Genomic DNA, 12,970 nt, shown 5'->3' with positions numbered 1-12,970 from the left:
ATTTTAAAATTGTGAATTAATTGATCTTGAACAAAAGTTGATGTACCTTCTTTGGTATACTTTTAACACATCACCTAAACATTGTTGTGACACATTTAAACATTTTTAAACCATTGTTGTGTGAATAGTCTAAAAGGACACCATTCAAAGATATTTAGTTTGATATATTTTAAAAAGATAAAATTAAATACAAATAAATGAGTTAACTGGGTTTGGTACAAGAAAAAAAGTTCATAAAAGTTCAACTTAATAAACTGAATTAAGTTACTTTTCTCTACTTGATTCATCCACAAGTTTATTAAATATTAGTTTATTTGTATGTTTATCTCTATAATAATATTTCATTATAAAGCAAAACATAGTTTTTTTTTTGCAATTATAGATCATCAGTGGCTTTAAAAGCCATTATTCAAAAAGTACCAAATAAGTGGTCCTCTCTTGCACAAGCTAGACTCTTCTTGAACATTATAATATATATTAACTCTTTTATTCAAATAAATAAAAAGTATTAATATATTGACAATCTATATTAATTATTGACAAGTACTTAATTAGTTATTTATTCAAATATCATTGATTGGTTTTTCTTATTATTTTTTAGTATAAAAGAAGTTGATAATAAATTGTATATATAATAACAAAATTAAAATGTGTAGATGTAAAAGGATTTGTTATTTTATAGGTGGAAAGGAAAGTGTACAGCATAAATAACACAGTAGTAGTTGTAGATGAAAACCTATATTTAATATTAATACTCATTAAAAACTAAGAAAAAAAACAGTTATTTTAACTATAAAACAACAATTTTTTAGTTGTTATTGTATGACATGTAGTATTTTATCTTTTAAGTAAAGAAAACGAAATTTAATGGTCGTGTTAGATTTAAACAAAAAAGAAAGCTATTATTATAAAAAGTCATTTTTATATTGATTTAATGAGAGATTAATAGTAATATTAATGAAGCAAAAGGTGAATAAATAAAAACAAAAGAGGAAGCTTCATTGGAAGTTTATTAGAAAGGTGATTCTCTGAATATCTAAATAAGAGTGTAAAAAACCAACACAGTGTTTGGTCCCGCAAAACCAACCACAAAAACACACTCGTGTGTTTTTTCTATCGTCGGTTTATCATTTGTCAGGTTCAACTTGCCACACAAAACATATCCTTTTTTTATATATAGTTTAGGGTTTAGGATTTAGAGTTTAATCTTCCTTTTTTATATATAGTTTAGGGTTTAGGATTTAGAGTTTAATCTTAATAAAATTTTTTAGTAAATAAAGGGATATAACTTTTAGTAAATAAAGGGATATAACTTTTATGTTCAAGATTATGTTAGCTCTGAATGAATGATAAAATATGTGAAACTAAAGTTGAAAAACTATTAAGAAATGAACTTGTTTAATTTAATCTCATAAAATCGATTTATAAAACTTGAATGATAGGATTATGAGTTAATCCATTGCGAAAAAAAGTCTTACATAAAACTTGAATGATAGGATTATGAGTTAATCCATTGCGAAAAAAAGTCTTACATGAGTTGAAAATCTAATAAACTTTCACTCTTTTTATGATTGTGATAGAAACAAATTGTGATGAACTGCATTTGGGCAGTGTCTGGAACCATACTCCTGAGGGTTACAAGACTCAATGGATGAAGAAAGAAGTACCATTTTACATGGATGATGGATGAATGATTGAAGATAAAGTTCACAGTGAAAATGGTAATAAAAATGAAAAGGGTGCTCCTGAAAACTCTCAATTACTTTCACTACTTGTGTTGTTGTTTTTATCTTAAAACATGTTTACATAAATAATCTTAATACAAAATCTCAAAAACAATACAACAGATCAACCACATTAACATTGCATAATAATATATATTATAGCAGAAGATATGAGTATATAATTACATAAACCCTAAAAATGTGATGAGCCGAACATTTAAAGCTGCAGAAGAGTAAGGACGCGAAACCCGGGAAGCAACAACACAAGTGGTCAGACTGGAACACTGCGTGTGAGTAGTACAACACACACACCAAATCTGGCTACCTTACCCCTCTTCAAAACCCCACATCCCCTTTTCCCATCACCTCTTTGGTCCACACCCTTAACCATGGTTATTCCTACTATTACTTTTTCACTCCAATATCACTCACCACACTCTCTTCTCAGTTAGTTTACTCTATTCCATTATACAACTTCCAATTATGATATAAAGAAAGAGTGTTTTTATCATTGTAAACATTGAAATCTTAGATAGATAAATAGAGGTTGTAAATGTATCATTTCTGTTTACTTTATTCAGCAGTGAATGAGAAAGGTACTTCAATTCTCATCTTTGCTTACCCTTCTGCACACACTGTCTTCTACTACTACTACTACTCTACTTTCTTTCTTCTAGTAGCTTAACATAGCTACTTCCTTTTCTCTCTGTTTTTCTATTTATCTTTCATTTTTTTTTTCTTCTGCTGTGGTAGGAGGAAAATGATGTGTAAATAAATTGGAATGACACTATGAATGGACAAAAAAGGAAAGTGAAAGATGATGCTATGAATGGTTTATTTAATTGGCACCCGAATGAAGACCTATAGTCATTTGTTTTTTTATGCCACTATAGTTTACAAAGGCCTTGCTTTTATTCCACCCGGATTCTGGTCAAAGATATTGGTCTTCTTGCTTTTAACATATTGCAAAATAAAAATTAAGAAAACAGAGAGAGGGGGTGTGTGTGTTTTGCATTAGAAACAGGATCATCTTTTTCTTCCTATCCTATCCAGTGAAGGGATTTAAGGGATGAGAGATTTGATATTGATGTTTTTGAATTGAAAATTTGGAAATAAGAAATAGTGAGTATTGTATTGATGATGGGTAAGAAAAAGCCACAGAAAACTAAGGAACTTTCTGTGGCAATAGCTGAAGCATCTTCCACCATAGATGATGAGAAAGAGCAAGAAGAAGCTCAGCCTCAACCTCAAGCAGCTCCTAGAAAGAGAGGTAGACCTCGTAAGGTTATTATTGCAAAGATGGAAGAAAGTGAAGAGGAGAAGGCACAGGTGATGGAGCAAAGAGGAGGTTCTATATCAGCACTAGGCATAGAGAGTTCAATGGAGAAAGTTACATCCAACGAGGAAGAGGGAGCAGCATCATCATCAGCATGCATGAGGGTTGCAAAACAAGAGGAGATGCAACTTCCAAAAGTGGAGCCATCGAGAAGCAGAGCTAGGAGGAAAAGCAAACCCAGAAAGAGTAGCTAATATATATAATCATTGCTCCTTTTTCTCTCTTTTTCATAGTTTCTTTCTTTCACTCAACTTTTTCATTAAGCAATTGATTCTTGGTTGGTTCCTTGGTCTTGCCATGTTTTTTTATTCAGAGGATTGGTATCAAAACTGATATTATTGATGTTGTTGCTGTTGCTGTTGGAGAACACAAGTTCCAACAGAAACACTTGAACGAGGTTATTGGTTTACCTTTTGCCTGAAAGATATGTATTATGTTATGTTCCATGACTTCAATTACTAGTTTCTTTAGTTCAACTTGGATATTACTATCCATTGCTTCACTCACTCACACACAGAAAAGATGTTCTTATCTGAGTGTGTTGTGTATGTTTGTTAATTGCCTACAACTATCAACCATAGTTGTGCAGCAAAAGGATATGAACCAACCAGTGTACCAATTTTTTATTTGAATTGAAGTTGCCACTCATTTTATAATTTTTTCTGTATTTGTCCAGTAATACTCAAACTGAATTGCACCATTTTGGTAAATTTTCCTCCTTTGTCTTATTGGGTGTTTTCTTCATCTTCCAAAGCTTTCAGTTTAGCTTGAAACTGTAGTTAACCATTCAAGAAAATATTGGTCATGCTCTTGATATACCATAGCTTTCTTTTACTGTGTTTTGCAACATGGCAGCATCATCATCAGCATCATCTGCTTCATATTTGATGTTAGTTATTATGTGATTTTATAAAGTTTGAGTGCTGCTATTACTGTCTTATGATGGATTCTGTTTGTAGTTGTAGTAATTGAAGGTACTGTTTTATTTATTTATTTGTGTGTATTGTGTTGGGAGTGTTGGAAAAGGGTGATTGTGTTGAGAGAGTGAGTGAAGAAAAAATAAAGTGTGTGAGAGTCACGTTCCAATGAAGAATGTAGTAGCCGCCTAAGAGCACCAATGAATGATAAGGATGGTTGGACGTTAACACCACTTTCCCATTAACACTACTCTTCACTGCTTTTTCATTCTTAACTTTTCTCCAACGTTAGCAAATCTATGTTCATCCTTTTTACTGTCATACCAAATATTTTTACTGCAAACAGAGAAAACAAGTATTATATTACAAAATAAAGTAAGTAACCTATACAGTTTTGTAATGTTGATAGTTATAACTGATTAATTGATGACAAACTTTTCTTATTAAGATAAACTTTAAATGATTCTGATGTCATCGTTGATTTTAGATCGATTTATAAGATGAGATTCATAAGTTGGATACTATGAATTACATCAGAGATGTTGCAAATCTAGAATGTTTTGAATAGTTAATGATAAGGTGGAATTTTGTGTTGGGCAAATGGGTTTTCTCCTTTGTTGGTATTTGTGAAACCAATGGGTGGTGGAAGGAAGGAATGAATGAGAGATTCCATTCATGGCCTACAACATGTTTTCATTAGTTTCCATGCTAAACTTTTAAAGTGACGTGTGAGGTTTTTCTCCTTGAATTTGACATGGCAAATGTGGAAGAAATGAAGTTGAAAGTGAGAAATGGCAAAGGGTGTGTTAGTAGAATGGTTTGAGTGGAGAAGTTGGCTTTTGTGAGAATTTGGATAACGATGGCATTAGCTTTTATAAAACACAACCATTTCATACTTCTTCTTCACACCAAGGTCAACCATTCACTCAGAATCAGAAGGCTTCAGATAAGGTTATCGCACTATATATAACAGTTTTTTTTCAAAAAAAATTGTTCTCAAATTGGTATTTTGAGCGTTTGATTACTTGTTTCTGTTCATTTTTGGGTGGAACAAATCGTGAACATTTAAAAATAACTGACTTTTTATGTAATAAATCTAATTCTTCATCTTGAATGAGAATGTATTTTAGAAGCTATTTCGAAATTTTAATATTTGAACGTTTTTAAGAATTATTATAATTTTCATTGGATCACATGTATATTATTCCAAATCCTAATTTCATATATTAACCACCCATTTATTTTTAATTCATATTTATATTTTTATCTTTATAAATTAAATTACAAGTTTTCCTTTAATATAAATTTCTTTATCATTAATTTACACTATTACTAAATTTTTTAATCATAGTATAATATTTCCAAGAATAACGTTATTTTAGTGTTTACAAGGATTTAGTTATTTTCCGTCTAACCCAATAACTAAAACTCTTAAAAAGTCTATAATTGCGCACATGTATCTGTTAGTACAAAAAGTTATTAAAAAGTTTATTAGAAAAAAATGGTACTTTCAAGTTCTCACGTCTTTCATTTGCTCCACAATCATCTATATATTTTACTATTAGAATTGCGTTTGGACTTTGTAAAGTTTACCTGAACAAAAAAAGTGATAGATAAAAAGATTGTTTAATTGGTTTATAACATTTTTTAAAACATTGCTTTTTAAATCTCATTATTTCAAAAAAAATTCTGACACATCTATTTAATATACTTTTCCCTTTTATTGGTATTATTTAATATACTTTTCCTTTGCTATTCCAGTACTTATTTTAGTTACTCCACCATTAATACTCTATTTTATTTTTCGAATAAATTACGTGGTATTTCAATAAAAAAAAGTTCAAAAATGAACTAAAACCTAAAACTAAAGTTACATAAACAAATGACTAAAAATTCAAATAAAAATATTAAATTAATTTTCTTAAAGACTCGGACAAGGTAATTTAACATTTTAAACTTTGACCTAAAAGATTTGTTTAAAATAGAACCTCTTGAACTTTCAATCAAAGTACGCAGTTTCATATTTGAAAGAGTTTCTTTGTGTTTGTTTGGTGCTATTGGTAATTGTCCTTGGTTGGTAATTGAAGGTTGTTATTTAGCAGAATTTATATTTAAGTTTTGTCCCAATTGGAAAAGAGATATAGATTTGAAAATTTGGCAATTAGGATGTGACGAGTCCAAGAGAAATTATTGGTTTAAATAAGTTGTGGGGGACAATGGTACAGAGGGACAAGAATATTGTACTATATGTCCATTTTTCGTTCATGGAAGTTCACACAGTCCACACGTATCCAACACACAATCCCATTCAACATTTCATTTTTCATTCTAAAAACATAAATCACTTTTGTTAAAAGCATTCCTCAACATCTGCTGCTTCTAGGATTTTTTTAATCGTATTTCTAAGATGAGGATTTTATTCTTATTCAGAGGTTTGCTGTGTGATTTTATCGTTCTCGTTCATATGAATGACCAATGAATCAAATACGATTAGACTTGGGGCTTGGATTCCAGTGTTTCAGAGAGCAGGCAAATTGAAAGCAGGCATATCATACGATCATCTCTCAGCTTATGTGGATTAGGCATTCTGTAGTAGTGGTCCAAACTTGATGCAAAAGGATTATAATTGAAAGGGACTGTTAAGAAAAATAGAGAGAACATGGTAGCTGCTGTGAGAAAGCATGTTTCGGGGGAAAAGGGAAATCTGAATTGTAATACTAGCAAAACCAAAATGTCATGTGAAACCAAATTAAAGTATGGAAAAAATTAATAGCGGAGGATGGGACCAGCAAAAATCACGCATGGTAAAAACGTGAAAATGGTATGTACCAACATATGAGTAATGAGTATGACTCGACCCACAAATCCACAAGTGTAACGCAGCATCCGGAAAACCGCTTTGGATACCCATATTTTGACTTCAAAGTTATAAATTGAGCGTGAGGTGGAGGGTGGCAGAACTCTAAAGAATAAACACTTTGATCCTAAAAGGCGTGTGACATCAATTTATTCATCTTAAATTTTAACATCATTCGCATCCTTCGATAACAAAATTTGGCATTCATTCGGCAGTTCTCGTTCATAGGAAGTTGATATCGCTTGAGTTTTCTTAATAGTAACAATAATTTGAATTTACCATTAGTACATAGAAATATGACTAAGAGACAAATTATTTGAATAGAATCTTTCAAGGACTAAAAAATAATGAAGTTGTGAGTGTTTGGGTAGAAGAGAACATTATGGTCAATAACTAACAAGGTTGGCTATTCGTCGTACATGTACAATAATAATTTAAAACTGTTTACTATTGAACTCTAGGAAGACAATAGGGGTAGAAAGCATTACTTCGAGATTTACACAATCTACATGTTTGCATTATATTATAATATTTCCACCTAATCCTCCTCTCCTGAAAGGCTATAACTAAAGGAGTTTGCCAAAATATTACAACAGAGCAACACTAAGCAATGCTTTGTACAGCAAAAGCTCAAACATATTCTACCGATCTCAATCTCAAAAATAAGTTGCTTCTGCGACTACAATTGACATCCAAAATTCGAGGTAAATAAGAAAAATATAATGTTCTTTCAACTTGCAATTGGGAAAACTTGGGGGCTTAAATACACTGAAATCGTACTAGCCTATGTATGAAGCCATGTATTACAAAACTATCCTATTGAAGTATGTTGTATAACCTAATGAGTTATACACCGAAGAAGTAAGATCAACAGGAAAATGAATGTCAGTGGCCAAAAGCTCTTAAATGTCTAACCTCATTGTTTGCGGCTTGACTTGTGATGTCTCTCTTTCCTATATCTCAATTGTCTTGGATCAAATCCACCTTCATCCGATCCATAGATGGCCCAGGATGGTGTGACAGTCATGTAATCACTGCTGTCAAAAGTTTTTCCAGATGCCACCTGAAAATAAATTGAGGCTAAATTTCATAAACAAATAATCCAAATTGGTCCAAAAGAACAGTAGGACTCGAACACCTACCAGATCATGAAATTTTTCATAGTCTATCCATGTATACCACTGACCATCGATTTTGAACTTATTAGTTTTTGCTAAGAGGACACAGCACGAGTGAGCATGCTCACATGCAACTTCATACTCTCCTTGGCTTTTCAAAGCTAGGGCCTCTGAAAAAGCTTTCACATCAGTATGCCAAGGGACATTTTCCATTGTCAGTTTTGATGTAGTGGACCTGTGAAGAGCACCTTGTCATTTAAAAGAGGGTCTAAGACTAAACCAAGTTGAGTACTGGACAAATAGGGGAATAGTGTGAAGACTTACGAGCCACAATACGTAACTCCCTTGATTTCAACAAAGTCAGGATCTCCTATACTAAAGAGCTTAGAATAAGCATCAACATCTTCAGTATTCCAACCTTTCACCAGGGTCAGGCGGTATACAGTTCGCTGATGTTTTTCCCTTAAAGCAGTCAAGGAATCCTGGCAAATAGTTATGAACATACATAGACAAACTGATCAAGCAGACAAAGTATACACCACATGCTAAGATTAAATTCAACATAAAAGGAAAAAGAAACTGAATTAGTTGTGTTTTTTCTGTAATCAAATAGTGACTATTACAACTAGTATTCCACACTCTTTATAATGAAAAAAGAGGGGTTCTAACAAAATAAATACTCCCCTGGTCCTATCTATAAGAAACAAATCAGTGGTGTACTTCTTGTCTTAATTATAAGAACCACAATAGACTCATTTTCAGATGTATTAATTGCTAATTTCCTTGTATACCCTTAATTTATTATGAAGTCTACTTCAAGACTGACTCTCGTTCATTTTCCATGCAAGTAGATACATTCATCAGACTTTTGCCAGTATAATGATTAACTTGTCAGTGATTATCTCCAAAATAATATGATTCCCTACCAACTTTGACAGTATGATGATTAGCTACTCATGATCTACTAATACTAACAGTTTTCTTTTTTGGGATCTATTACTACATCCATGCTTTGAAATTGGCGATCATGGTGGGAACTAAGGATCCTAAAAAAAGCTCTTGGACAACAAAAGAAAGACATCTCTGTAATTCTGTTAAGCTACTCTTTGCAGTGACTTAGAAGGAATTTCTCTGCACCTTATTAATACACTTGTTAACACACTATGATTCTACTAAGGACATATTTTCACTCAGAACGGGGAAATACTTACAATGAATCGCTCCCAGAAATCGCCAAATAGTGGTCTATCAATTGCCTTCAAAGAGTCCTTTGTTGCAGCATCTACACTGACATATAACTGCAAGGCAGAACAAGAATATTAGGTTTGACTAGCATTAGCAAAACCAACATGAGTTTACTTTAGTATCTCTAAATGATGCAATACCTGGGTAATAGGTTTGAGCGATTTAATTTTCTCTGGAAATTGTGCATTTGTAACTAGAAAGGTGGAAATCCTCCTTTTGTGCAGCTCATCCACAAGTGCATTTATCTCTGGATACATTATAGGTTCACCAACAAGAGATAATGCACAATGACGAGGTGAGAGACCTTCATTTAATCGCTCCAAGGTGACTCCTAGACAAAGTGTTAAATGAGGCAATTTAGGAATTAATCCATGAACACAGTGATGTTCAGAAAGGTGGAGTTTCTCTGAAGCTAATATCCACAATATCCAGAATGAACACATAGCAGGGTGCTTGTGCCCCAGTTTTCTTTTTCTTTTTATTGATTTATAATTACAAAGCATAGCATTATGGAAATTAATACATCAAAATGGGCTTTGTCGCCATACAAACGCACAGGAATTTCAAGATGCTATGCTACCTAGATTGAATGCAGTGTTCATATAACAATACAACCACAGAATAAATCATTAAAATTGGAAGTTTTTTTTCAAAGAGATCATAATTTAGGTTTTGATTGAGGGCATGGCTTAAATGGAGGGACTGAATGGAAATGGAGGGACAAATAAATTTTCTTTTTTGAATTGCGAGAGATAGTCTTGCTAAGGGATTGAAAGGTTACATGATGATCTCGCATTTAAAAGTTCTCAAACAAGAGAATATTTACTTGAAATGAAACCTTTACCACTACCCCCTCTTTCCATCTAAACTTCTTCACTATAACATATCTTTAGTGTGCCCAACGCTTTCAATTAGAGCATATTTACACAGGATATGATCAAAAGCTACTTTATCTCCTTCATATTGACTAATCCCCTATGTTGGTCCATTAATCAGACAAATATCCTTATACTTCAATATGATTGTAGCATAGATGGATAAGTTTACCAGGAACTCCTTTCATTTGTTTAACCATATTTTTATGGAGGTCTATTGCAGAATTTACAATCTCTATCGGATCATCCATCTGCCATTGCCAACTTTTCCCTACTGGATTTGTGTGATGCCTCCAGCAGAAAACACATTTATTTGCACATGCCAAGCTAGGGGTTGTCTCCATGCATCTGTGTGAACTCAAAAATTGACAGTGAATTAGGCAGCTGAAATATGGTTCAGTAATATCTAGAACAAATGATAAATCCACTTTTTTGACAAGCACAAGAAAAATTCACAAAACCCATGGCAAGGAGGATAAAGCCAACCACTATATGACCCCACTTTTCAAAAGCCAAATTACTATATTGCAGCCCAAAGTTATCTTCAAATCAAGGTACACCCTCTTTCTTTCCTCTTCCGAACCCATTTACTAATTTCTTGTTTGTGAAATTTAATTTAGACCATCCAACGGTGCAGAGAGTTGCATACCAACATAACTAATGAACTCCATCTTTAAATTCAGCGGGAATGAATAAGGTAAAGAAATCAAGCCCCTAGAGTTCCAGCTAAAATATAATGTTATGACATGAAATATACCTGGACATATAGCATAAAATGAATAGCATGTCAAGTTGCTCTATTACCTGTGACTCTCGATTCCATAAAACGAGTGCTTATAGCAACCACCTCGACCACGAAGCTGCGCCTTGGTCCATCTACAAATCTTGACACCACTATGCGACCCAATGATTTTATACCCCTGCAAATCGGCAACCCTCGAATAAAGCCATTTCAAAAAAAGAACTTAGACCTACGTCTCATCTACCAAAGTTCAATCAGGCAGAAAACTAAACCGTCACTTACTAAGCAACAAAAAAAAACTTGGCAACTCTAACAAACGCAAACCATACACGAATTGCACAGCACGCAGTGATACATTATCACATTATTCAAAATTGTATACCTGCTTCTCTAAATTTGCTCGAATCACCGGAGTCACCATTTCTTTTCTGCCATTCAATTTCCCATTACTCTCTTCCCCATTAGCCACAGTCTTCCGCCGTGAAGGAGCTTTACCAGCAATGTCCTCAAGGTCAACAATCTCACTCTCCACATCAGACTCCTCTTCGGAACTCGAATAGACACTCTCCACAGCACCACCACTATCATCATCATCGCACTCCGCAACACCACCTCCTTTCAAAACGGCCACCACCTTCTCACACCACCGATCGAAAACCTCGTCCAGGTCACCACCATCAACATCCCCTTCGCAAAGCGGAACCACCTCCTTGGCGCCGAGCGCCCTCAGGTGCGTCGCGAGGCCCTTCGCAACGGCGTTGAAGGACTCGCCATAGGCTCGGCTCCCGACGCCAAATACGGCTACACGGCAGCTCGAAAGGAGGAGGGAGCCGGCGCGGAAATCGGCGGCGGCCTCGGCGAGCCACGTGGCGAAGAAGCGGGAGGCAGCGGGGGGAGCCCCGTCCTGCCACGTGGAGGCAACGAGTAGGAGGAGCGTCTCCTTGGGGAGATCCTCGGGCTCGTAGTGGCGCGAATCGACGACGTCGAATGCGACGCCGTTGGAGGCGAGGAGACGGTGGAGGCGGAGAGCGAGGGTTTTGCAGGTTCCGGTTTCTGAGAGGAAAATGATCTTAGGTTTAGGTTTAGGGTTAGGGTTAGAAGATAGTTTGAGGTATCTTAAACGACGAGATTTGTAGAGACAATAGAAGGTGGTGGCGGAGAAGAGAGCGAGGAGTGTGAGACGCGCGGGAACTGAGGATAGTGATTTTGACAGCGACATTGTTGCACTGCAAAACGAAGATTTCAGAGAGAAAATGTGTACTAATTCTATCTAACAACTATGCGTTGTTGTTACTGAAAAATGGAGTGAAATGAAACGGTTTATCGGGAGCTGTTTGCAGCGGCCAACACCATCGGAGGAACCAGCAAGACCGAAAAGGTTTATGGGCCGGGCTATGAAGTTGCAGGCCCGGTTCTTTGTTATCATTGTAAATTAAAATTTAAAACATATTATGTAAAGTAAAAAACATTTATGTAGTCTCACATTCATCTAATAGTTTTGAATATCAGATGTAATATAGTTAAGTTTAGTTTAAGTATATTATTAATTAATATTCACACTACTTATAACTATTTTAGCCTAATTTTTAATAACATAATAATTATAATTATTATTATCTCAATATGTCTTCTAGTGATATATTAGACGTATATGTTTATATATATATATGTAAACTTAGTTATAATCTATGAGATTCAGACCCTTCTCTTAAATGGTGTGTCCGTGTCGGATACACGTATTGGTGTCGACACTCGTAGAACACTTATCAGTGAAGTGTTCAATTCAAAAAATATTTGTTGAATTTTTTATAATTCTAGCACGGTTCTAACACAATTTTAAAATGTATAAATACAATAATTTTCTAAAAGCTCAAATTTATTGTATAAATTTTTATTATGATTATAAAAATAAAGAACAAATTCTTTTGAACCAGTCATGAAAAATATCTTCATGCTATCAAAAGAATCTCAAACATACTTTTGCACATAAATATTTATTTTCAATTTATATAATTCAAAATTATATAATATATAGATTTGTGTCCCCGTGTTCTACATTTTAGAGATTATACGTATCTTCGTATTCATACTCATGTTGTGTCAGTGTCTGTATCCGTATCTATGCTACATAGGTTATATAACTTTTAGAGTTTCTA

At 33.9% G+C, this 12,970-nt stretch overlaps 2 protein-coding genes across 2 annotated transcripts; one reads left to right on the top strand and one right to left on the bottom strand.

The window, feature by feature from the left end:
• Positions 1-2,715: 2,715 nt before the first annotated feature.
• LOC137816414 (uncharacterized) lies at positions 2,716-3,345 on the top strand. Its single transcript, XM_090296683.1, has one exon. It carries the CDS (start codon positions 2,862-2,864, stop codon positions 3,252-3,254), a length of 393 nt encoding a protein of 130 aa, XP_090152809.1. The 5' UTR covers positions 2,716-2,861; the 3' UTR covers positions 3,255-3,345.
• A 3,984-nt stretch (positions 3,346-7,329) lies between these two features.
• LOC137815338 (flavodoxin family protein / radical SAM domain-containing protein) lies at positions 7,330-12,260 on the bottom strand. Its single transcript, XM_068618483.2, has 8 exons — positions 11,197-12,260; positions 10,877-10,992; positions 10,245-10,420; positions 9,338-9,528; positions 9,164-9,250; positions 8,277-8,434; positions 7,977-8,187; positions 7,330-7,897 (listed from the first exon to the last, which is right to left on the bottom strand). The coding sequence occupies exons 1-8, from the start codon at positions 12,031-12,033 to the stop codon at positions 7,751-7,753; spliced, it is 1,923 nt and encodes a 640-aa protein (XP_068474584.2). The 5' UTR covers positions 12,034-12,260; the 3' UTR covers positions 7,330-7,750.
• Between the last annotated feature and the right edge of the window lie 710 nt (positions 12,261-12,970).

Source organism: Phaseolus vulgaris, chromosome 1, assembly GCF_051622355.1.
Source record: "Phaseolus vulgaris cultivar YP4 chromosome 1, ASM5162235v1, whole genome shotgun sequence".
In the NCBI taxonomy this organism is placed as follows: Eukaryota; Viridiplantae; Streptophyta; class Magnoliopsida; order Fabales; family Fabaceae; genus Phaseolus; species Phaseolus vulgaris.
The sequence above is the reverse complement of the archived record's forward strand: the minus strand, read 5'-3'. Positions and strand labels throughout refer to the sequence as shown.

What these genes read in the sequence shown, in the direction of transcription:
- LOC137816414 (XM_090296683.1), top strand. Translation starts at nt 2,862, where the DNA reads ATGATGGGTAAGAAAAAGCCACAGAAAACTAAGGAACTTTCTGTGGCA.
- LOC137815338 (XM_068618483.2), bottom strand. Translation starts at nt 12,033, where the DNA reads ATGTCGCTGTCAAAATCACTATCCTCAGTTCCCGCGCGTCTCACACTC. An exon ending in ATTTCTGGGAGCGATTCATT is followed by an intron (nt 8,435 to 9,163) that starts GTAAGTATTTCC and finishes ACTATTTGCCAG; the next exon opens with GATTCCTTGACTGCTTTAAG. An exon ending in ATGAAAAATTTCATGATCTG is followed by an intron (nt 7,898 to 7,976) that starts GTAGGTGTTCGA and finishes ATTTATTTTCAG; the next exon opens with GTGGCATCTGGAAAAACTTT.